This window comes from Castor canadensis, chromosome 8 (assembly GCF_047511655.1).
Source record: "Castor canadensis chromosome 8, mCasCan1.hap1v2, whole genome shotgun sequence".
NCBI classification, from domain to species: domain Eukaryota; kingdom Metazoa; phylum Chordata; class Mammalia; order Rodentia; family Castoridae; genus Castor; species Castor canadensis.
This window is the reverse complement of record NC_133393.1, coordinates 112,357,159-112,383,865: the sequence shown is the minus strand read 5'-3', so window position 1 is coordinate 112,383,865 and position 26,707 is coordinate 112,357,159. Positions and strand designations below refer to the sequence as shown.

Below are 26,707 nucleotides of genomic sequence, written 5' to 3'. Positions count from 1 at the left end.
CTGACAAACAACTTGGGGTGGAAATTCAGATCCTCAGAGATGAGCTAGCATGAGATGAGGACACAGTCGAGATTAGAAGTGAAAAAGACCTAAGAAAAGAGAAGGTATAGCAGAGTTTATGACAGAACAACAAAGTGACTTTTAAGAAGAGGACCCAATGTGAAATTTCATGGGTTTTATTTCATTTAATTTTGCAACATAACAAACTCACACACACCACACACATACACACACACACACACACACACACACACACACACACATGCACATATCCTATCCAAAGCTTCAGTAAAGTCAAGTTACAGATGGAAAGTTCTCTTATTTTTTATCTATTTATTTATTTGCTTATTTACCTTTTTCAAATTTTTATTTTCTGATAAAAATCAACAAAAGGTAAGTTCCACACTTGCCTTAACATGTTTGGGGCAGGGACAACCTGTGAGGAGAGGAAGCTGTCTTTTCAGCAGAAGCAGGCTTTTTTTTCCCCCAAGGGTGAGCCTTACTGGAATATAAGCCTGCCTCCCTCTCCTATTCACCAAAACCCTCCACACTGGGAATTTTCAGAACAGCCAATGTATACTCAATGTTGCTAGTCACTGTCTTCCTTTCTCCCCTCCTCAGACCTCTTCATTTTCTCTTAACCACACATGCCAGGCTTTTGCTCTAGTACTGTTCCTGTCAAGGTCACTGGTGACCTTCATTAACCTCAATGGTCAATTTCTTTTTTAAAAATTATTGTTGTGCTGGGTGGGTGTAGCTTTTACAAAGGTTCTTACAATGTATCAAATATATCATACTTGAACTCACCCCCTCCACTGCTCTCCTTCATCCTTCCTCCCCTGATTCCTGGAACAGTTTCAACAGGTATCATTTCTGTATTTACATTATTTTAATCCTATCTAACTTTACCATAACTGATTAATTGATCTTTTTAATGCTTTCTTCACTAGCTGCCTAAACCACCATATACAACCAGTTTTCTTAAGGCCTAGTCCAACAAGTCTGTCCCAGTAGCTTTCAGTGGCTCCTACTCTTTCTAGCCTCTAAACATTGGACCAGTACCTTTTTGCTCTTTTCATCTGCTCTTACCACCTTGGTACCCTGTGCAGCCACATAGCCTACGTATCACAATATACTTGTAAATGTATACCTCTAGCCAGATTACTCAACCAAACTCCGTACTTATAAATTCAACTGTTCACTTGAATTTCCTGCAGACATCCAAGTGCCACCTAGGTATTTTAATAGGCACGTCGGTCTCAAAGTTATCTCCTTCCGTAATCTTTTCATTTCAGTAAATGGCAACTCCATCCTTCTATAGAGGCCAAATATCTTGGAGTCACCCTTGCTCTGTCACATCAGACATCCTATACATCAGTAAATTCTGTTGCATCTACTTTTAATATACATCCAGTGTGAGATCACTTCTAACTACCTCACTATAAATATCCCTACAACTATTTTTGCCATAGCCTCTGCCCCCACATTGGGGTCTTTCAACATTGACACTATTGTCAGTTTGGACAACATTTTATGCATTTGAGGATGTTTAGCAGACTAAATGCCAGCAGTATACACCCAAGTTGTAACAAACAAAACTGACTCTAGACATGCCCAAATGCTCCTGGGGGGGGGAAATCGTTTTCTCCCATCTCCTATAATGTTTTCTCAACCGAGTCATAAGAATGACCGTTTCCTAGACATACCATATTATATAATGATAATACCTCTGCTCAAAATATACCAGTAGATTTCCATTACACAAAGAAGAAAAGAAAGAAAAAATGGAAGTGCTTACCACAGCTTGCTAGCTCTGTATGATCTACTGCCCACCCTTCACACCTACTTCTTACCCTTTTATTCACTTTGCTTCAGATACACTTGCCTCTTTGCTGTTCCTCAAATAAAATGGGAAAACTCTCACATCTAGGGACTTTGTTCCCTCCTCCTATGTACTGAGTCTATCCATTGGACTCAGCCTTTCATGCTTTGAGTTCTTCACTCAAATACTTCCCAATGAAACCCATTTGAAAAGCTCAGCCCCTTTCCTGTGCCTCATCTATCATTGCACACTTCCTATTCCTCTGCTCTAGCTTTTTAAATGGTAATTATCTCCAACTGCTAATCTATCCATTTTACTTATTACTTTAATGTCTGTCACCACCTAAGAAAATATAAATTCTATTCTCTTAGGGAGGGAGGATTCCCATCTATTTTATTCACTGCTGCATCTGCATCTCAAGGAAAAGTGCCTAAGACAGGCACTCTGCTTATAGAACTAATTGGGGAAGGCAACAGGGGTACAATAGGTCTTGGAAAGCATTTTAGACAAATTTAAAGGTCAATGCAGCCTCAGCCTATATCTAGGCTACATCTACAGGCATTATTAACAAAGACTGAGTTGGTTTCCAAAGAATTTATTTAAAATATAATTCATAATATACAATGGAAAGCAAGGATTTATCAAAATGCTACTGTGCTATGGGCTTTTATGTAAAGGGTATTTAGAAAGCATACTTATAAACCCATTAATGGATGTATATGTCTAAACATCTGTAGACATATAGACTAAGAAAAACTTTAAGAGTATTTTTACAAAGTACCATGGACTATGGTAAATCACCTAGATATATAAAAAGGAATGTACTGAGTAAGTCAAATCACTCAATTATATACACCATAAGGTAGCTTAACAAGTAATAGTAATGGTGAACAAAGCTCTTTTCTGCACATGAAAGCCTGCGTGGTTCAATTGTGAGTGAAATAGAGGAACAGAAATGCTTCCTGCTGCAAGCCGACAGTTACATGGAACCCCCTGAAGTTATAAATTGAGTTCCTCTCCTAATTACTGGTCTGAAAGGGACACAGAAAGATCCACATTTTATTTCTCTTGCTGAACTAGAAACATAAGAACTTGTGAATTTTACATTAGGGTCAAGCTGGGACGTTCCCAGCCAGTTTCACCTGGAATAGGTAATAGTGCTACCTCCTATGCAAATGAGATCAGGTATTCCTTTCTGCCTTTGGTGACTACCAGGGAGGTTTCAGTGTAACAGATTCTAATAGGGAAGTAGATGCGGAAAGAAAAGAGAACAAGCAAAACAGATCCTACTTGAAATAAAATTTTGTCTATTGATTCTAAAGTGCATATTTCAAAACGGCCTTAGAATTTTGTAATACAATTAATTAAAATTGTATGCCATACCCATAGAAAATAATATCAACTATTCTTTATACTTTCTGAACTAACTACTCATTGTAAGAGCAATAAAGTTACACAGCAGCCAGGTACTTTAGTGAAATAGGCCCAGTTCTCAAGGGAGGAAAACATGTGGTTCAAACTAACACTTTTGATCAAGCAAACACTTTATTCTTCCCTATGAGAAATACCTTTCATACAGATTCTGAACAAAATTGTTCTTGGGGAAAAAAAGGATGGAGAGGAGTATGAAGGAATCAAAAGACTGTTGTGATACAATGTCTTAAAATAGCCTTTCTGAGAAGGAAAAGTTATTTCAACATTTTAACATGTTTGTACACTTTCTAATGTCCTGAAATGGCATAGTTCACTCCCTGGCAAAAACAAAAGCATCATTCAAGTCAGGATAACAAATTAATCAATATATTTATCTGACCAGCAATTATCAAACATATTCCTTTAACAAAAGGAAGGAGAAATGAAAAAACATTCACAGAGAACACAGTATCTATGGTTAACAGTTTCTCTTCTCTCGTCTTATTATTCCAGTGACTATAACTGTGTCCTATAATTACAAATGAACAAAAAAAATCTAAAGGATAAATAATTCATTAGGATCTGATATCTGAGGCTAGGGATGTAGCTCAGTGTTAAAGCCCTTGCTTAACATGTACAAGGCCCTGGGTTTGATCCCCAGCATTGCAAAAACAAAGGAAAATCTACATAAAATATTGAATAGTTCTTGCAGTCATCAAGTCCTAGTTTGAAATCCCTGCACCTTCATTTACTGGCTGTCAACCCCCCTATGTGGAAAATGTCCTGAATGCATTTATCTATATGGTAACTGTGATGATTAAATGTGATATTGGCAAGCATTCCTCCATATAACGTGTTCAAGTGTAGTTACTGGGATCATTTTTGTGGTCTAAATTTACATAATACCCTTCTTAGTTCCCATGAGCACTTACTGGCAAGACTTCAGAAACACTAAATCTTGTTTCACCTCTTCAGAAGAAATTATTTTTTTGTGCTCATCGTCTCTAAAAATATAAGCCTCTGAATTTTCATGCTTCTGTATGTCTCAAATAAATGCATGAAGAAGAAATTCCACTTTTCAGAAGCCCTTCCAATAAAATAACCAAGGAAATTCTTACCTAGTTTTGGCAAGGAATAGGGCACTTTAAAGTAGTCTTCATAAAATTCTATTAATCTCTTTGTAATATGGAGAGCATAGTCCCCGGATCCTCTTCTGATAGCATCAGGTCTTGCATATAATCGTACCTAATTAAAAATATATATAAAAGTTACTTTAGCCTTTTGGTACTGGAGTTTTATCTTCCGTGCAAATATGAATCTATGCAAATCACTTCAGATATTACAAAAATTAAATAGGATTCTTGTTCACATATTAAAGCATGCTGTGGCTGAAAAAACCAAACTTAAACAACTGAAGTAACCAAGTTAAGCAAGTCACACTTTCCTCACTTTACAAGATGACGTAGAGATTCATATGCCTTGCATCAAAATAAATATTCGAAGTTATCACTTCCATGTGCTACTGGAGATAGGAAGGTATGGTGGATTAATATAATGATTCCCTGGCTATGCTGAAATTAGGCAGGATATGGTGGCTCAGTAAGAGAAAAGATTCATTTTTGGGGGGAGTCTACTGTCCTTATTCCCAATATGCAAAGTAAAGATAGAAAACTTTTCAGGTACATAAGCAATCACCATATCACCAATCTGGATGGCTGTCCACAACTGCTCCCAGCTCCAAAGCTAGCTGAAGCAATTCATATTTCTAACACAGTCTGGATACTTAATATTGATTTTTGAAGCCAACATCATAAATTATCTAGTCCTTGACTAAAACTAAAAGCCTAGAGCGAGAAACATAAAACTGAACAAAACTAACAATTGTACAGAAAAAGTTAAAATGAGATTAGTTTTCATAAAGCTTTCATAAAGCTATCCTGCATCTTTCCTTCCAAAGGCTAAATCTATTTTTCACAGATGTGGTCCCTAATCCTCATATCAATTCTGTGAATAAGAAGTGTGCATTTTGTGCAGGAGTAGAAAGCACAGCAGCCTGGGAGTTGGATTTCAGTCCTGCTTTGCCACTCACTGAGCTGGGTGATAGTGAACAAATTACTTAACCTCTTTGGGTCTCAAATGTTTTCATTTATAAAGGACAGTCCTGGCTACCAACTAGTTACTAAAATGTTTTTCAGTTCTAAAACACATTTCTTCCAATACCTTTTTACAGACAAGGGAGTTTGTATCCTTTTCAAATCACTAGAAAAATAAGTGGTTTACTCAGAATATTGAAATGGATATTTATCTTCAACAAGAAAACAAAGTTGTATTTAATCATAGCATAAAAATTGATTATGTAACTAACTCTTCATTATCCATGCCTAAGGAGAGAGAACAGAGATGTGTATAATTAATTTAAAAGAGTAGACAGTCAAGCAAACTACATTCTGACTTTGTTACAAAGACTGTAATTCAATAAAGTTTTTACTAAATTCAACAACAATTATTCATTGAAATTGTGAAGCTACTTCCTCTTGAACAACTAAATCAAATACCAAATTTAGTTTTAGTCACCAACATTTTTGGCTGGCAGTGTTATAAAACAAAAAGTTATCAGTAGAGACCATCTGCAAAAGCAGAACTTGACACTATGAGAGACAGTGGTTAGGATTCCCTGCCCATATCTGCTGACTATAAACTTGCAATGTCTTAAATACATTTTCGAAGAAAAGGATGAGTATACAAGTGATTTAATAAGGAAGTGCTCTCAGGAAAAAATGTACAAGGGAGTGAGGAGAGGATAATAATTAAACAAGTGTACAATTTCAGGTGAAGTCCTGGACTCACCCTCCTTCACAGGGAGCTCTAGAGTGTGAAGTACAGTGGCAAGTGTGCAGTGCCTTGAGGTGAGAACTAGCCTTCCATAGTCTTGTGTCTCAATCATTGGCTACTTATGAACAAAAGGACATAAAATCCTAGGCACTTCTGGTACTTAGAGTGCCTGGGTAATATATGTGTTCACGGTTCAAAAACACAGGACTTTGGAAAAAATATCAGGTCTCAACTATTAGGCACAAAGCAGAGGGAGATAAGGGATGAATACACCCAACTGGAAAGAGCATCTAGTCTGTGCACTGCCAGCATATACCAGAGACAGTAAGCACTCATTTGTGCATTCATTTGATCAGAAATATTTGACATCTGTTTTGTACCAGGGGAAGGACTAAGCACTTTTATTTAATAATGAAGAAGGCATGCTTTCTAGTCAAAAGAGGCACAAAGCATTACTGAGACAAAAAGCAATGAAGACATAGTCAGCATTCTCAGAAAATTTCTCATTTATTAGGTATGTTAGATAATGAAACATGCAGTATGAATGGTAAAATGCAAATGACAGATGGGCACTGAGGGAAAAACAGCTTTCAGAATATTCAAAATAAAATTACTTGTAAATTCATGTTAAAACTATAGCCAGGCTATGCATTGTGGTACACATCTATAATCCCAATGTGTGGGAGGTTGATGCAGGAGGATCAAGTCTGAGGTCAGTTGAGCTACATAGTAAGACACTGTCTCAAAACATGAAGTTAGCCAGGTTCAGAAGATCAAAGGTCACATGTTCTCTCTCATATGTATAATATAGACCTGATACTAACACAGCAATATTAGAAAAACATGTCAGGATAAGGGAAGGTCACATATAAGAGGGAGAGTGTAAGGAAGTTAAGAAGGTAAATATGGTTGGTGTACTCTCTATACAAAAATGAATACAGAATTTTTACACCTATTGAAACTACTGTTAGAAGGGGACTAAGGTAGGAAGAAGAAAAATAGAGGAGATGAACCAATTTGAGTTATAATACATATATACATGGAAATATCACAAGGAAACTTTCTATGTAGCTATCTTAAACAAACAAAAATGTTTTTCTTTTCATTTACAAAATCAGAGGACAGGAGGGTAGAACAGGTTCTACCTGGGGAGGTTGGTACCAGTGGGATAGGGGAGGAAGTGGGAAAAGGGTGTGGGAGGGTAAATATAGTACAAATACTGTGTATACAGGTATGTAAATGGAAAAATGATACGTGTTGAAACTATTCAAGGAATGGAGGAAAATGGGGATAAAGGAAAATGTTGGAGGAGGTGAATTTAAGTACGATATATGTGATATATTGTAACAAATTTTGTAAATGCCACAATATGCTCCCACCCAGCATAACAATAAAAAGATTTAATGAAATAAAACACTCACAGCAAAAAAGGTTTCTAAAAAAATATAGCCAGAACTACTAATACTGATGCAGCATGGGTCACTGATTTTATTCTTAGGAAGCATCATTGATTTTGGTAGAAACACAGTCAAGTCTGTCAATAAACTCTACCAGTTAGTCAAGCATTCTGTGGACCTCAACAAGCAAAACACAATTAAGTCAATGTGGTTGTCAAAATTTGATGGAAATAATCCGATGTAAGTGAGAAGATAAAACATATACATGCTAAGCACTGTGTCTTCATTTTCTCATTCCATTTATTGCATGCCTGCTGTGTTCCAGGCATTGTACTAGGGAACAGAAATAGAACAATAAAATTCCTATTGCAAAATGAACAAGACATTTACACTTATTGCTCTTAAGAGGTTCGCAGTATGTGGAAAACAAACAAATAAATCAACAACGAAAACACTGAGAAGTATTACAGTGTACCCTGCCTTTGCACGTACTGCAAAGAATATACAAAGCTAAGACCTATACCTTCTATCCCTCTTGCCCTTTCAAAGACATCCTCCTCCAAATTCTCACCCTTTATTTCCACACCTCCAGTTTATGTTGCCATATTGGATCATTCTCATCAACAAATACTCTGTATTATTGCCTATGTTATAAAAACAAATCTTTTTTCACTACAGTTCCTCCAACTATGGTTTCAACCTGTGCTGTTTGAAAGTTTTCATAGTAAGGATGAACATATAAATTAACACCCAAACCAGAACACCTTTTTTAAGAATGAAAGGCAGAACCTACAACCTGTAGATAGGACATTTGTTATTTATGCTCCTTGTTTCTAATCTCTCTTAAATTTGCTTCAACAAAACTTTTGTTCTACCAAACTGGACCTCATCAAGATTATTAATGACCTCACAATGGCAAATTCAACAGTCAGCTGGATGTTCAACTCACTTAAACCTATCAGCAGCATTTGAATAGTTTATCACTCTCTGTCCTTGAAACACTTTCTTTACGTTGCTTCTCTCACGTTTTCTTCAATCTTACTGACAACTCCATCTCAGTCCCCTGGCTTGTTCCTGCTCATCCTCATCCCAACTGCTTCTCAATGTTAGAGGGTCTCAGGTTTCAACCTGTAGACCTCTATAATTCTGTCTAAACTTAGTCCCTTGACTATAATAACTAGTCTCATTGTCATAAGTATCAATTAGACACCAATGATTTACTCAATAATTCTAGACTTCCAGACTTATTAATTCAACTTCCTTCTTGACATTTCTACTTGGATATCTAATAGGAATTTCAAGCTTAACATTATAAAAGCAAGTTTGTGATAATACACACACACACACACACAAACACACCTGTTCCTAAAACCTTTCCTACCTCAATGTCAATTCCATCCAGCTGTCCAGGCCCAACACCTCAGCATAATCCTTGTATCCCCTCTTTCCCTCACACTCAGCAAATTCTAGTGGCTCTACATTACAAACACTTCCAAAATCCAGCTGCTTCTCACAATCCCAATACTACCACTCTGGCCCAAGCATCCTTCATTTCTTGCCCACAAGATTACTTTTCTACTGATGTTTCTTCTCCTACACCCTTCAGGCTATTCTCTACACAGCACCAAATCTTTCCTGTTAAAATAAGAATCAAATCATGTCACTCCTCTTTCTTCTTCCACTACCTTCCTGTTTCATTCAGTATAAAAGCTCCAGCTTTTTAAAGCCACCAAAAATACCTACACAAATCTAGTTCTTTTAGCTCTCGGGTTTCCTTTCCTACTACTTTGCTGCACACTAACTGGAATTCACTCATTCACCTGCTTCCTTGCCATTCATCAAACATACCAGATTCTTCATCAAGGCTTTTGAGTTTCCCCCTAGATACCTCTATGGCTCATCCCTTCATCATCTTTAGATACATCCAAATATCTCACTCTTTGAGAAGCCTTCCTACCCTAGTTTTCATCATTCCCCTTCCGTACTTTATTGTTTCCTGAAACACTTAATGACCATTTAGTCAAAAGACGTGTTTTACTTATTCTTTTTGCATCTTGCTGCCTTTTATCCATTAATATAAGTTGAGTGATGGCAATGAATTTAATCTATTAGCTCTAACCATTTTAAAGAGTCATTTTGTAGGTAAAAATATTTTGTTTGTCTATCAAGTGCCAGAGGTACATAAGCTTTGATGGATAAATGAACAAATGAATGAATTTCACAGGTCTTAATTTCACAGGTTTTAAAAGCATGTATAATAGGGACCTACCTCAGAAGACAGGATGTTTCACCTGAATCTTGAAGAAAAAGCTATGTAGGAAGCTACTAAATGAAGGATGATAACACAGACCAAAATAACAACATGTACTAAGAAAAGAGCACTGACCCAATGTTAAGTGATCTCAAAGGAATTTCAAAATATTGGAGTTTTACAATAATAGGTGTGGGAATACACAGAGTGATAGGTGTGATTGAAGAAGTAAAGAGAAATTGAAAATCATATTACAGAAGCACCTGGACTCCCAGTTACAAAACATGGGCACAGGCTAGTCACTTAAAGATTTTAAAGCACAGAAGGACATGATCAGAATTAGGTTTTAGCAGATTACATTGGCTACAGTGAAGATGATGGATTTGGAGGGAATAGGAACAAATAAAAGGAAATGAATTCAACTATTGTAGAAGTCCAGGTAAAAGATGATGGTGGCTGGGACCGGAGAGATGGCATGAGGGGTGCAGAGGAATGAACTCATTCACTTGGTCCTAACAATGTTGAACAAGCACTTTAGTTACCAAGTAAAGTCAATTGTAGCCACATTCTCCCTTAAGAATAATTATTCATCTAATCTGTATTCCAGTATTCTCACTTTCAGAAAAAGTGAGATCCAGTTGAAGAGTCGGGGGAAGCATCCAAAATAGTTCACACAGTGAGTAATTCCTATGTATTTAATCAAGTGAATATAGTATTATCATTCCCTTTATACTGTGGGGGAAAAAATCACAGTTGCTTTCTTTTCTTAAAGTAACTAGCTTCTACTTAATCATAACATAGAAACTAAATCTTCATAAATACAGTTTTCATTCAAAAGCATTGAAATATAATTTTATTATACCTGTTTATTTGCATTTTCTGACATTCCAAGATAAAAGCCCAGCTCTGAGAATATAAATTGCTTACCAGGCTTTATCTCTCCCTCTGCATAGCTTCTTCCTACAACCAATATGAATCAAACTCTAAGGACATTTAGTTCAGTAGAAAGGACATTACACTAGGAACTGTCACATAGGGATTTAAGGTTCAAATTTCTCACTACCTACTTCTGCAGCTTGTGAAAGTCAGTTTTTCCTCTGGGTTTGTGCTCAAATGACCTTCCCCAGAGTAACAGTTTATTATCATTTATTTGTTGTATTATGCTTAAGAAATTGGTATATCTTATTAATTTGCTTAAATTCTTCTCAGCTAGTCCGCCTTTATTTTGAGAGCAAGATAATGAAAATTTGCATAGTTTTACCCCTTCATGTTTCTCATTTCCATTGAAAATATAAACCTTCTTGGCTACCTTGATCCATCCTTACTCTTGAGCATGGATTTTATTCCCTGACCTTCTGTTCACGAACTTGGTAGTGGTAGTGATTAGTGATTAGACATCTATAGCTACAGTAACCAATATGGAACAGAATAAACTGGCTTTGAAAAAGTATTCTTATGACCCCACCCTTTTGGCAATACATCATAGCCATGAGCAAAAGTGGAGGAGCTGCACATTTTGGATGCCTTAGAACAAAATGCGGTTTCTGTTGGACCCAGTGATACTCCATGTTTCTATGGTACTATGCTATTCTACAATTCCATGGATTGTCCATATTTAAAATGTTTCATTTCTTCACATGATTTTAAGTATATTAATTATGGAAGAGAAAATACTATAGGCAGTTATCTTCAACCTCTTTCCTTGCCTTGCTTTCTCACAAAAAAAAAAAAAAAAAAAAACAAGGATGTCAATAAAGTTTTTCAGTTGTCCTGAACTGGCTGCTTAGAGGACATGGTGGGGAGAATCCTGAGGTGGCATGTGGACTTGGCAGGAGAAAATGCTATGACCCATGTGAGGTGTCACTGGAGACTTAAAGGTGGGAGAGTTTGCACAGGTACTAGGTATTTGCCAATATTAGGACAGGGTATTCTTTGGAAGGAAGTCATACAGAAGAGAACTTCTTTAAATAGATTTTAATTGATTTTGTCTCTGATAGCTGTGCAAATTAGAATAAAAACATCAAGGACTGTTAAAGGGTTTCATGAATAGAGGACTTATTTACTCAGTTAAAATTTAATGAGCATCTATGGATGGTCAGGCCACTGTTCATGTGCTGAGTATCCAAATGTGAGCGAAAGCAGCCAGGTGAGTCCATTCAAGGAGCATTCAGTACAACGGGGAAGAAAACCACAATGAGTTCCTATATCCTGGAGAATAACAAAATGCATCTAATTTACACTGACTTTTCAGGGAAGGAAATTACACTAGGAACTGTCACACAGGGATTTGAGGTTCAAATTTCTCATTACCTACTTCTAAAGCTTGTGAAACTCAGTTTTTCCTCTGGGTTTCTGCTCAAAAGACCTTCCGCAGAGTAATAGTTTATTATCATTTATTTGTTGTATTATGCTTAAGAAATCGATATATCTTATTAATTTGCAGACAAATTAATTCAGCAGAATTGGGACAAAGCACCATGGAAGTGAAAATAAGCAACCAATTACTCACACTCTCACATATAGAATTCTAACTTTTATTGTCTCAAAGATTCACAAAGAAAAGTAAATACACCTATGCAACTGAAATATAATACAAAAAAGTAAGGAATCATGAGTTGTCAAAAATAGCCTGAAATCTTCACTAAATAATTTTACACACTATCTCCTAATAATTTAAAATACTTCACAGATCTTTGAAAAATTTATCTTCACAAAATACCTGTGGAATGAGTAAAGAGTTAGCAATAAATTTCAACTTTGTAGGTAAAGAATTTGAAGAGATTTTCTATCATAATTGAGTAACGTTATTTTTTTTTCTTTTATTATTCATATGTGCATACAAGGCTTGGGTCATTTCTCCCCCCTGCCCCCACCCCCTCCCTTACTACCCACTCCGCCCCCTCCCTCTTCCCCCCACCCCCTCAATACCCAGCTGAAACTATTTAGCCCTTATTTCTAATTTTGTTGTAGAGAGAGTACAAGCAATAATAGGAAGGAACAAGGGTTTTTGCTGGTTGAGATAAGGATAGCTATACAGGGCATTGACTCACATTGATTTCCTGTGCGTGTGTGTTACCTTCTAGGTTAATTCTTTTTGATCTAACCTTTTCTCTAGTTCCTGGTCCCCTTTTCCTATTGGCCTCAGTTGCTTTTAAGGTATCTGCTTTAGTTTCTCTGCGTTAAGGGCAACAAATGCTAGCTAATTTTTTAGGTGTCTTACCTATCCTCACCCCTCCCTTGTGTGCTCTCGCTTTTATCATGTGCTCAAAGTCCAATTCCATTGTTGTGTTTGCCCTTGATCTAATGTCCACATATGAGGGAGAACATACGATTTTTGGTCTTTTGGGCCAGGCTAACCTCACTCAGAATGATGTTCTCCAATTCCATCTATTTACCAGCGAATGATAACATTTCATTCTTCTTCATGGCTGCATAAAAGTCCATTGTGTATAGATACCATTCGTCAGTGCTGGGGCATCTTGGCTGTTTCCATAACTTGACTATTGTGGATAGTGCTGCAATAAACATGGGTGTGCAGGTGCCTCTGGAGTAACCTGTGTCACAGTCTTTTGGGTATATCCCCAAGAGTAGTATTGCTGGATCAAATGGTAGATCAATGTCTAGCTTTTTAAGTAGCCTACAAATTTTTTAAGTAGCCTACAAATTTTTTTCCAGAGTGGTTGTACTAGTTTACATTCCCACCAACAGTGTAAGAGGGTGCATTTTTCCCTGCATCCTCGCCAACACCTATTGTTGGTGGTGTTCCTAATGATGGCTATTCTAACAGGGGTGAGGTGGAATCTTAATGTGGTTTTAATTTACATTTCCTTTCTTGCTAGAGATAGTGAACATTTTTTCATGTGGTTTTTGGCCATTTGAATTTCTTCTTTTGAGAAAGTTCTGTTTAGTTCACTTGCCCATTTCTTTATTGGTTCATTAGTTTTGGGAGAATTTAGTTTTTTAAGTTCCCTATACATTCTGGTTATCAGTCCTTTGTCTAATGTATAGTTGGCAAATATTTTCTCCCATTCTGTGGGTGTTGTCTTCAGTTTAGAGACCATTTCTTCTGATGAACAGAAGCTTTTTAGCTTTATGAGGTCCCATTTATCTATGCTATCTCTAGTTGCTGTGCTGCTGGGATTTCATTGAGAAACTTCTTAATATACCTACTAACTCCAGAGTATTTCCTACTCTTTCCTGTATCAACTTTAGAGTTTGTGGTCTGATATTAAGATCCTTGATCCATTTTGAGTTAATCTTGGTAAAGGGTGATATACATGGATCTAGTTTCAGTTTTTTGCAGACTGCTAACCAGTTTTCCCAGCAGTTTTTGTTGAAGAGGCTGCTATTTCTCCATCGTATATTTTTAGCTCCTTTGTCAAAGACAAGTTGGTTACAGTTGTGTGGCTTCATATCTGGGTCCTCTATTCTGTTCCACTGGTCTTCATGTCTGTTTTTGTGCCAGTACCATGCTGTTTTTATTGTTATTGCTTTGTAATATAGTTTGAAGTCAGGTATTGTGATACCTCCTGCATTGTTCTTTTGACTGAGTGTTGCCTTGGCTATTCGTGGCCTCTTGTGTTTCCATATAAATTTCACAGTAGATTTTTCAATCTCTTTAATGAATGTCATTGGAATTTTGATGGGAATTGCATTAAACATGTAGATTACTTTTGGAAGTATCGACATTTTTACTATGTTCATTCTACCAATCCATGAGCATGGGAGATCTCTCCACTTTCTATAGTCTTCCTCAATCTCTTTCTTCAGAAGTGTATAGTTTTCCTTGTAGAGGTCGTTCACATCTTTTGTTAGGTTTACACCTAGGTATTTGATTTTTTTTTGAGGCTATTGTAAATGGAATTGTTTTCATACATTCTTTCTCAGTTTCCTCATTGTTAATGTATAGAAATGCTAACAATTTTTCGGTGTTGATTTTATATCCTGCTACCTTGCTATAGCTATTGATGATGTCTAGAAGCTTCTGAGTAGAGTTTTTTGGGTCTTTAAGGGATAGGATCATGTCGTCTGCAAATAGGGATATTTTGACAGTTTCTTTACCTATTTGTATTCCTTTTATTCCTTCTTCTTGCCTAATTGCTCTGGCTAGGAATTCCAGTACTATGTTGAATAGGAGTGGAGATAGTGGGCATCCTTGTCTGGTTCCTGATTTTAGAGGGAATGGTTTCAGTTTTTCTCCATTAAGTATAATGCTGGCTGCTCGTTTGTCATATATAGCTTTTATAATGTTGAGGAACTTTCCTTCTATTCCTAGTTTTCTTAGGGCTTTTATCATGAAATGATGTTGGATCTTATCAAAGGCTTTTTCTGCATCTATTGAGATGATCAAGTGGTTTTTGTCTTTGCTTCTGTTAATGTGGTTTATTACATTTATTGATTTTCATATGTTGAACCACCCCTGCATCCCTGGGATGAAGCCGTCTTGGTCGTGGTGAATAATCTTTTTGATGTGTTGTTGAATTCGGTTTGCCATTATTTTGCTGAGGATTTTTGCATCAATGTTCATTAAGGAGATTGGCCTATAGTTCTCCTTTTTGGAGGTGTCTTTGCCTGGTTTTGGGATAAGTGTAATATTGGCTTCATAAAATGTGTTTGGCAGTTTTCCTTCCCTTTCTATTTCGTGGAACAGTTTAAGGAGGGTTGGTATCAGTTCTTCTTTAAAGGTCTGATAGAATTCAGCAGAGAATCCATCAGGTCCTGGACTTTTCTTTTTGGGGAGACTCTTGATTGCTGCTTCAATTTCACTTTGTGTTATAGGTCTATTCAGGTGATTAATTTCCTCTTGGTTCAGTTTTGGATGATCATATGTATCTAGAAATTTGTCCATTTCTTTAAGATTTTCAAATTTATTTGAATATAGGTTCTCAAAGCAGTCTCTGATGATTTCCTGGACTTCCATGGTGTTTGTTGTTATCTCCCCTTTTGCATTCTGGATTCTACTAATTTGGGTTTTTTCTCTCCTCATTTTAGTCAGGTTTGCCAGGGGTCTATCAATCTTGTTTATTTTTTCAAAGAACCAACTTTTTGTTTCATTAATTCTTTGTATGGTTTTTGTGGTTTCTATTTCGTTGATTTCAGCTCTTATTTTTATTATTTCTCTCCTTCTATTTGTTTTGGGATTTGCTTGTTCTTGTTTTTCTAGGATTTTGAGATGTATCATTAGGTCATTGATTTGGAATCTTTCAGTCTTTTTAATATATGCACTCATGGCTATAAACTTTCCTCTCAGGACTGCCTTAGCTGTGTCCCATAGGTTCCGGTAGGTTATGTTCTCATTTTCATTGACTTCCAGGAACTTTTTAATTTCCTCTTTTATTTCATTGATGATCCATTCTTCATTAAGTAATGAGTTATTTAGTTTCCAGCTGTTTGCATGTTTTTTGTCTTTACTTTTGTTGTTGAGTTCTACTTTTACTGCATTGTGATCAGATACTATGCACGGTATAATTTCTATTTTCTTATATTTGCTGAGACTTGCTTTGTGCCCTAGGATATGATCTATTTTGGAGAAGGTTCCATGGGCTGCTGAGAAGAATGTATATTGTGTAGAGGTTGGATGAAATATTCTGTAGACATCTACTAGGTCCATTTGATCTATTGCATATTTTAGATCTTGGATTTCTTTATTGATTTTGTTTGGATGACCTATCTATTGATGATAATGGAGTGTTAAAGTCTCCCACAACCACTGTGTTGGCATTTATATATGCTTTTAGGTCTTTCAGGGTATGTTTGATGACATTGGGTACATACAGATTGATGATTATTATTTCCTTTTGGTCTATTTCCCCTTTTATTAGTATGGAATGTCCTTCTTTATCTCGTTTGATCAATGTGGGTTTGAAGTCTACTTTGTCAGAGATAAGCATTGCTACTCCTGCCTGTTTTTGGGGGCCATTGGCTTGGTAAATCTTCTTCCAGCCTTTCATCCTAAGCATATGCTTATTTCTGTCAGTGAGATGGGTGTCCTGTAAGCAACAAATTGTTGGATCTTCCTTTTTAATCCATTTCGTCAAGCGGAGGCTTTTGATGGGTGAATTAAGTCCGTTAACATTAAGCATTAGTACTGATAGGTATGTGGTGATTCCTGTCATTTAGTTGTCTTAGTTGTTTGAAGGTGTGATTGTGTATACCTAAGTTGAGGTTACTCTCTATTGTCTTGCTTTTTCTTTTCCTGTGGTTTGGTGCTGCCTGTCTTTTCATGGTTAAGTTGAGTTTCACTTTCTGTGTGCAGAATCCCTTGAACAATTTTTTGTAGTGGTGGCTTTGTGGTCACATATTGTTTTAGTTTCTGCTTATCATGGAAGACTTTTATTGCTCCATCTATTTTGAATGATAGTTTTGCTGGGTAGAGTATCCTGGGGTTGAAGTTATTTTCATTCAGTGCCCGGAAGATCTCACCCCATGCTCTTCTTGCTTTTAATGTTTCTGTTGAGATGTCTGCTGTGATTTTGATGGGTTTACCTTTGTATGTTATTTGTTTTTTCTGTCTCACAGCCTTCAATATTCTTTCCTTAGTTTCTGAACTTGTTGTTTTAATGATGATATGTCATGGAGTAGTTCTATTTTGATCTGGTCTGTTTGGTGTCCTGGAGGCCTCTTGCATCTGTATGGGAATATCTTTCTCTAGATTTGGGAAATTTTCCATTATTATTTTGTTGAATAGATTATGCATTCCCTTTGCTTGCACCTCTTCTCCTACTTCGATGCCCATGATTCTCAAGTTTGGTCTTTTGATGGAGTCGGTGAGTTCTTGCATTTTCTTTTCACAGGTCTTGAATTGTTTAATTAATAGTTCTTCGGTTTTTCCTTTAATTACCATTTCATCTTCAAATTCTGAAATTCTGTCTTCTGTTTGTTTTATTTTGCTGGATTGGCCTTCCATTTTGTTTTGCAGTTCTGTTTCGTTATTTTTTCTGAGGTTTTCCATATCCTGGCTGTTTTCCTCTTTAATGTTGTCTATTTTTGTCCTGAGTTCATTTATCTGTTTATTCATCGTGTTCTCTCTTTCACTTTGGTGTTTATACAGAGCTTCTATGGTTTCCTTTATTTCTTCTTTTGCTTTTTCAAATTCTCTATTTTTGTTGTCTTGGAATTTCTTGAATGTCTCCTGTACATTTTAGTTGACCCTATCCAGTATCATCTCTATAAAATTGTCATTGAGTACTTGTAGTATGTCTTCTTTTAAATTATTCTTGTCGGCTTCATTGGGTCCTTTGGCATAGTTTATCTTCATTTTGTTGGAGTCTGGATCTGAGTTTCTGTTGTCTTCATTCCCCTCTGGTTCCTGTAGTAATTTTTTGCTGTGGGGAAACTGGTTTCCCTGTTTTTTCTGCCCTCCCATCATTGTCTTTGGTGTTGTTACTGTCCCTGTACTGTGTGCAATTAAGTATTTTCTAGCTTGTAATAATAACAATGGTAATATTTAGAATGGAAGGGTGAGGTGAGATGGAAAGCAAGAAGTTAAAGAAAAGGGGAAAACAAATACACAGACAAGAGGGAGAAAGCAGAACAAGGTTTCAGGCAAGAAAGTTTCAAAGGTATAAACAGGGAGCGTTAGTGTACTAATTGACAGTAAGCTGAGCAGACATTAGAGAGAGAGAGGATTGAAAATCAAAAATTAAAAAAAGATAAGAATAAAAATAAAAAATAAGTAAATGAAAGAAATATCTCTATATAAATATGAATTAAAATAAAATGGAAATTAGAAAATTAAAAAAAAAACCTCCTAGTTCAAATGCAATGAAGTTTCAGTCTTAATAATTTGGGTGTCTGTCTCAGTCTCCAATCCTGGAGATGGTGCCTCAGATGTTGTTCTGTAGTTGTCTCATCAAAGGGCATGCATAAAGTAGAACAAAACTACACACACACACACAAACCCCACCAAGTGTCCCAAGTTCAAATGCAATACAGTTTCAGTAAGTTTTTCCACTTGCAGGTGTAATTCGGTTGTTCTCTCACCAAAGGTAGGGAGAAAAAGAAAAAAAAAGAGTCTGGAGACAGTTCTGAGAATGGTATCTGCAGCTGTGGCTTGCCTGCCCACTGATGTCAGCCTGCTGTTGCTGGAGGCATTATTTATGCAGATCTCTGGGGTGAGCTTAGCACTCACCTGGCCCCGCAGGCTTTGTTTGTTCAGAGTTCTCCTGTGCGGGAGCCTCTGCTACAGGCTTTCCCCTTTCCAAGCACTGGGAAAGGTGACACTGCACCCGCGTTGTCAGGCCTGCATGTTTATTTACAGTTCATGTGGGAGATGGGTCTTCCCCCCTCTCCTGTGAAGTTTTCCTCCCACTGCCACTTTCACAAGCTTTCCTGCTCCTGATTACTGGGTGGTGCTGCTGCTACTGCCAGCTGCCATGTTTGTTTACAGTTCACGTGGGAAGTGGGTCTTCCCTCCTCTCCTGTGGAGTTTTCCTCCCTCCGCCACTCTCACAAGCTTTCCCGCTCCTGGTTGCCGGGCGTGCACCCCCGCTCCCACCAGAGCCTCTCCAGCCCGCCCGGCTTGTTTATTTACAGTCCCAGGAAGGATTCCCTTCCCCCAATCTTTGGCGCTCAGTACGCCCCACCGTCCTTCCTGTGTGTCTTTATTGCTCTTATTGCTTATTACTCAGTTTCTCTTTTTTCCCCAAGTGGAGGTCGGTCTGTCCAGGGGGCTATGCTGCTCTGGCCCAGGCTTGTCTGTGGGAGTACCGTGTACCACGAAGCTCACCTGGTCCGCGTCTTCCCAAGCCGTCTGGGCGCCTGCGACTGGTGGCCTGGGGGCCTTCCTTGTTTCTCCATTTAACGTGAAGTGGAGACTCTCTGTGCCAGCTGGAGGTGTGGAGGGGTCAAAGTTATGCCTCTTCTCAGTGATTATGCCTGCAAAGTGTGTCTCCGGCGTCTCTCCAAGATTTCACTATATGAGGTTCGCTTTCTGCTTCCTCCCTCTAGCCGCCATCTTGGAATCTCCCGAGTAACTTTAAATGATAGTGAAACTAAATCTCTGTGTCTAAAGCCTTTTTTGTAAAGTGTCTTAATTTTTTGTTGTGTTAAAAATGAATTGTAGTAGTTGTAATATAATTATAAGAAACCATGTATAGTTAAATCAAACAGTCAGTAAAAGAAAAACTATGTACAACACTAGTGTACCTGTTAAAGACTTAAATAACATTTTTTCTGATTTGACATTTGTAATTTGGTACTTTAGATTAAATAAACCTTCTGGCTTGCCAGAGTTATTCTACAAGAAAATTTTATACTGTAAGAGTATATAAAGAACTTTGGAAGACACAGTAATTATTTCACAGCTTTAGGATATCACTGTAATAACAATAAGTTTACTTTATCTTTCACCATACTGAAAAACTAGTTCCTTTCTTTAGTAATTACTAAACAATGGTGAGTTGTTACTAAATTCTCAGCCAATAAAGCTGAATTAAAATTCAGCCGTGTGAATATAATGTAATTTGGTGTTTCTTCCTACCAATCAATAAAACAGAACAAGCCAGGGAGAAGGAGCAGGTGTTTGGGGCTCTAGATAGAAGAAAAATATATTGATACAAAGAGAAAAGGCTGTTGTAAACAAGAAACTAAAAGCAGGAGTTTTAGTCTTATTTAAAATTCAGAAGATAACGTTTATTTTTCTAAGTAAAAGGGAAATGAATGCACACAAAAAAACCTGACAGAAATAGGTAAACTGCACCCAGGTGCAGAAGCCAAGAAACATGAAGAGGAGCCTGAAAGGACTACGGGAAACAAGCTGGCCTGCCTAGAGCAGGTGGCAGAAGCCCAGGAGACATGGACTCATGAAGAGCCTTGACATCACAAGAGAAGGGTCTGGATGAGTTGCTTTGAGGAATTGAGAGCCACTTCAGAGTCTGCAACAGTTTAACATGATTGAAAATGACAAAGGGAGATTATTCAGGCAAGGGAATTTAAGATGTACTGAGACAAGGGAGCCATTGAGCAGAAAAGCTTCCTATTTCAAGTGAAAATTTTGTTCTATACCTTTTATAGTGAGAACAGTCTGTAATAGTCAGTCTCCATCACCATAGTCAAAGAACTCATTCTGAGAAGGAGGGGCATTTAGAAATAAGGATGGATGAGGAGTAAAATTTCAGTACTTAGAATGAGGCACGTGGTGATATTAAAACCACAACTACCCAAAAACCTATCATTTGAGCAAAAAAAGCATCACAGAAAGAAATTGGAGCTCACAGTGAATTTCACCTTAAAATCCAGGGAACAGTTTCATATGGCAGATATTTTGAGAACAATCACTTAAATATCTTTAGTGATATCTAAAACCAGTCTTATACTAAATTGTGCTCCATATCAAATACTATTATTAGGAGAATCCAGAGTATTGTCCCTGATAAAGTTGCTCTGGTGGTCTTCACCTGCTTGTATTTTCCCACTTCCTCCTTTACAGAATTTTACTAAGGATTCATGAGAAAAACACCTGCTGAAAACTCTGAGCAGTTTTGGTACACACTACAAGGGTTGTTTTGGGTCCAATAGCCCTTGTGCAGAAGGTTAATAGGTTGTCTATATTTAAAGTGTGGTTTAATCTCTCTACAGAACTTTCAGTTCTTCAAGCATCAGCTCCATCTTTTCACTCCTCACTGTGGTTAATACAATGCCTAGCCCTGGTTACAGACTGAGGACATGTTGCTGACTACCTTAACATGGCAATAAACTCTGAAAGTCCTTCTTCACCCAAGTACTAAAAGTCTAATTACGTCTTCCAAACACATTTTGCTTCAGGAAAGAAAATTAGCACAGTGGCAAACTGTACAGTCTCTCCTTGTAAATCATTTTACATTTGTTTCTTAAGAATGGTATTTTCCAAAACATTGGCAGCTCAAGAGTTACTTACGAGTACTATCACTACTCGCCTTTTGGCTAAGAACGAGTGAAGTTACTTATAGGCACTTCAAGGAAAGGGCATGCCTCTGTCATTTTCACATTTCTGTGGTCAAATTCTACTAAGTATGTGTGGTATACTAAGTAATAGCCCCCAAAGACAACTATGTCCTACCCTCTGGAAGGGGCTTGGCAGATATGATTGGGTTAAGAATCCTGAGGAGGGAAGCTTATTCTGGATTACCCACGTGGGTTCTGAATCACAAAAGTCCTATAAGAGGGAATCAGAGGGAGGTGATAAGGCATGACAGAGCAGAGAAATGGGCAGATGCAAATATGGGGAGAGACACCATGATCCATCACATACAAAGAATGCAGTTTTATAAACCTCTGGAAGGAACCAGTCTTGCAGACTTATTTTGGATCTATAAACTCCAAAACAGTAAGAGAATAAATTTGTGTTGCATTAAAGCCACTGAATTTGTGACAATTTATTGTAAGAAACTTTTTTTAATCTTCCTGCCAGTTAATACACTACTTTGAAAATGCACTTCAAATGTTTGTATGCCTCTCTCGATTACAGATGTAATTCTTTACAGCTTTGTAACTGCTAACATTGGCAGACTTATATCATTTGCCTATATTATTTCTAAGAACACAACACATGATGTACATAATTGGTACACAAAAAAGCAAAATGATTGAATGAAAGTTAAAATTGTCTACAAGGTCTTTTCTTCACCTGTTATCTTACAATACATGGCCCCAAATCACATAGGCTAATTGCATAAAAATTCAGATTCCTGGGCATACCCACAGCAGAAATTGTGACTCCTTCTCAGGTTGGTCTGAGAAAGACCTAGGTATAGGTATATACCTATACCTATACCCATACCCATACCCATACCCATACCCATACCCATACCTATACCTATAACTATCTATATCCATATCCATCTCTATCTCTAGCTATCTATATCATCTATCTATCATCTACACACTAAAGTTGAACCACCGGCCTAGAGTTACCTGAAGAAATTTCTGTCCCTTCAGATTCTTAGCAGTCAAACCACACAGCTTGCAAGAAATATGAACAAAAGCTTTGCACATAGCATATTGCTATTCTTTAAGTCCCTTTCAACATCACAGTCTTCAATAAAGACACATTCAACATGGCTGTTATAATTTTTAACTCAAACAGCTAATCTTTCTTTCCACTTTGCAATAAACAATCAACAACATGAGTCAGATCCAATGGTTGGGAGCCAGAAAAAGTTGTTTAATCCTGTCACAGCCCATTGATAAAAGAGTAGTATTTAATCCCTCTCTGAGACACAGTACCTCTTTTATAGAACACTAAATTGCAGGGTTTTGTTTTGTATTGTTTTTAAAACACTAGAGAATAGATTTAGAGAATTTCTTTATTAAGCTATCTATTCTATGCCTGGTCAAATTTCTTCAGCAGGACTGACAGCCAAGTATATCTATTTGTAAATACTGGGCTCAGTGCTCTGTTGAATTCGGCTTTAATTTAGTCAGGCCCATCTGTCCTTTTATTCCCTGATTCCCAACTGCTTGCCGACCTCTCTTTTACATGTGTTATCTTCCCCTCTAAATCTGCACCTTCTAGTGCACACACAGCATCCTGCCTACACCAACCATCTCTCCTGCATCTTTTAATGATGATGGGATCCTTCTGCCTCCGAGGATCAAAACTTCAGAATTCTTTTGTTCAACAATAAACAAATATTTATTGAGAGACTACTCTGTGCCACGCCTTTGTCTAAGCACTGATGTTACAGAGTGAATCAAACACATAGAAATTCTTACTAAAGTTTATATTCTAGTAGAAAGGATGGACAATATGCAAAATAAATGCAATCAATATATCCTATGTTAACAATAAGTTTTCAATAGAAACATAAATCAGGCAAGGAGTTAAGAAATGTTGAAGACCAGAGACAGCTTTACTAAGGAGGTGATATTTGAGAGACAATATAAGTAAGGGAAGACATGATTTGGATACAGTTTTCTAAGAAGAGCCACTTATCAACATCCTAAAACCTTCATTGTTTCCATCCTCAAGCCTCTCCATCCAATTCCTTCTTTAAAGAAATAAAATGTTTAAAGAAATAAAAGCTTCCAACCTTACAGAAAAGTACAAAGGAAAAATCTAACATTACCCTTATATCTCTAACAATTTTTTAAAATGTTGGTATTTTTCCACATTTGTTTCTGGTGTATTTTAAATATAAAATACGTAAAGCACTACAAATATTTGAGGTCACACAGCCGTTTTCTCTGATTACCCTCCCTCCCATTCTTAAATGAGTCAGAGCAATGTAGTATTGTCTTTCACAATCAAGTATGCAATGTATCTTTCTATTCATGTTATGTTTATCCTTCAGTTTTACTCTGTATTTTACTCATTTCTCTTCAAAAACCTTGTTCTAATCCACATTCCACCAGCAATGTATGGCAGTCCCTGCTTCTCTATCTCCTCAGCAAATTCTGCATTTTGAAATTTTTGTTAATCAATGGATATGAAAATGGTATCTCACTGTTACTTGTTATCTGCATCTTTGTAGTAATAATGGCTCCTAAATGTTTCTCTTCCCAAGGCTACCCTATTCCTTTGTGCACGCTACCCCTGGGTGACTTATCTGCTTCTTTTGATTTGTAGTGGTTCTTGTATACCCTAGGGAGTAATATTTGCCAATATGTGATTAGCAAAATTCTTCTTCCAATCTATGCTCGCTTTGTACATTCTGTCCCTGGTCAAATAGAATTTTTTACTTTGGACATAGTCAAATGTCTAACATTCCATTTAGGGTTTGCGCTTTTCTGCGACTTTTAAAGAAATTTTTCACTACCCTTAAGGTCAAAAAGATATTTTTCCTATATTTTCTCTGAACGTCTTAGACATTTGCTTTTCCAATTCAGGGCTCCAACATACGTGGAGACTATCCTGCGTGAGTGAGGTGATAATATGATCTCATGTTATTTTTTTCCTACAATAATAATCAGTTTTCTCTCTCCTGTTCATGAAATATAATTTATATATTAAATAATAAATTTAACATCCACGTCTTATATTCCAGCTTCTCATATACACTTGGATGTCGTTGTTTTCTCTCGGTCTGTATGTTGATCATTGTGCCAACAGCACATTCTGTAATCACTAAAACTAAGTAACAAGACTTAAAGTCTCGTAAAACTAGTATCCCCCTCCTTTTCTTTTTCAAAGCTTCTGTATTCTGTATGCACTTTAGAATTATTTCCCACACATACACAAAAAAAATGCTATTGGGAGTTTTGCTAGAATTGTATCAGATTTTCATATTAAGTGGACACCTTCAAGATAATAGATCTTAACATAAGTACCCATGAAATATCTTGATTATTTCAGTCTTGGCTCCACTTTTAAGTTTTACGATTTCTTCCATATGAGCTTCACAATCTTCTATTAAAATTACTCTTAAATACCTTATGGATTGTTGTTATTGTGCATGGGATTTGAAAAAACATACTTCTAATCTATTCTTTCTGATAGCCGCTACTTGTTGATTTTTGTAAAGTGACTTTGAAACAATTAATTGTTTCAAAATTAATTGTGTTTTTCTGTGTTGGTTTCCATTAGCTTGTCTCAGTCAGGATTTCTAGAATGCTGCCAAATAGAATAGAGAAAGAAAGCACCCCTGTCTTATTTCTTACTGTTATTTGGAATGTTTCTACAGTTTCACTACCAACTATAATCCTTGCTGCAAGATAAGGAAGTTTCCTTCTATTCACTGTTTGCCAAGAATTATATCACAAATGGTATTGAATATTTTTAATGCCTCTACACATCTGTTTAATTGACATGTTTCTTCTTTTTTTCTGTGGTCTTTATAGTAATAAGTTCTCTAGTGTTAACGTGTTTACTTTCCTGGGAGTGAGAGGGGTTCCTACTTAGTCATGTTGTGTTACTTCCTTCTTTTGTTTAAGTTAAAATTTAACTTTTCCCCAAATAGTTGGTAAAAACATTTCTAGACATACCTTTAAAACTACAGAAACTCGCTGTTTTGGAAAGGGATTTTTGTCTTTTGACTACTGATTCAGTATTTTTAAGATTATTGATAATTTGCAATTTTCTTTTAAAATAATGTATTTCATCAAGTTTTAAAGCACAAGCATGAATTCTTCACAATATACTGTTTCCAAAACCTCTTCTTTGTGTGGTCATTTTCAATCCTATTAGTACTTTTACCTTTTCTCTCTCTTAAGATTGTCAGAGATATCTTATATTGTCTTTTCAAAGAACTCTCTTTTGGTTTATTTAAGCCTTTCTATGATTCCTTTATCTTTTATCTCATTATTTTCTAATCTTATTATATTCTATTTCTTTTTTCTTTCATTATGCAAATTATTTCTCTAAACGCTCAATAAAATGACCATATGAGCAACTTTAAATCACTCATTTTTAAAATGACATTTTACACTCTATTACAGCTATAAATTCTAAGCACTAAATTGGTTGCACCCCACAAAATTTAATAAGCAATGGTTTCATTTTCTATTAATTTCTACCTAATTCACAACTTCTTATTTTACCCATAAATTATGTAGAAGTATGTTTTAGTTCCTAATATTATGATTATTAATTTATTTTTGTATTATTTCTACCTAATTTTATTGCCAAAAGAATGGATTACTATTGATACATGGTATTTCTTGAGGATTTTTGTTTGCTTTTTTGCATGTGTGTGAATATGTGTGAACAAGCAATTAGTGAATTTTGTAAGTAAAAGTTATAGATGCTTGAAAACAATTTTAGCATCTAATTTTAGGAACATGGCTCCAAATATATTAATTTAATTAATGCTGTACTTTTATTATTTCTAAGTCTTTGTTAAGATTTTTGCTTTATGTTTTTGAGAAATTTGTTAAAATCTTCATTAATTTGTACTTGTCCATCTGTAGATCTGCCAACTTTTTTGGTAGTGCTAGTGGTCAAGTGAGCAATTCTGGAGATAGACTATCTGAATTTGTATCCTGGCTCTGCTTCTTACTATCGGTGAGTGAGTTACTAGTCGTATCTCTGCATCAGTCACTTCATCTTAAAAGATAAAGCTAATAATAAATAAAGTC

General features: G+C 36.5%; 1 protein-coding gene across 1 annotated transcript in view; it reads right to left on the bottom strand.

Annotated features, from left to right (window-relative positions):
- The window catches only part of Trhde (thyrotropin releasing hormone degrading enzyme), a 379,293-nt gene that overhangs the window by 257,643 nt on the left and 94,943 nt on the right, over positions 1 to 26,707 (bottom strand). Inside the window, exon 3 of the mRNA XM_020184854.2 lies at positions 4,354 to 4,480. Coding sequence (XP_020040443.2) covers positions 4,354 to 4,480 — 127 coding nt within the window. The remainder of the gene's footprint in view (positions 1 to 4,353; positions 4,481 to 26,707) is intronic.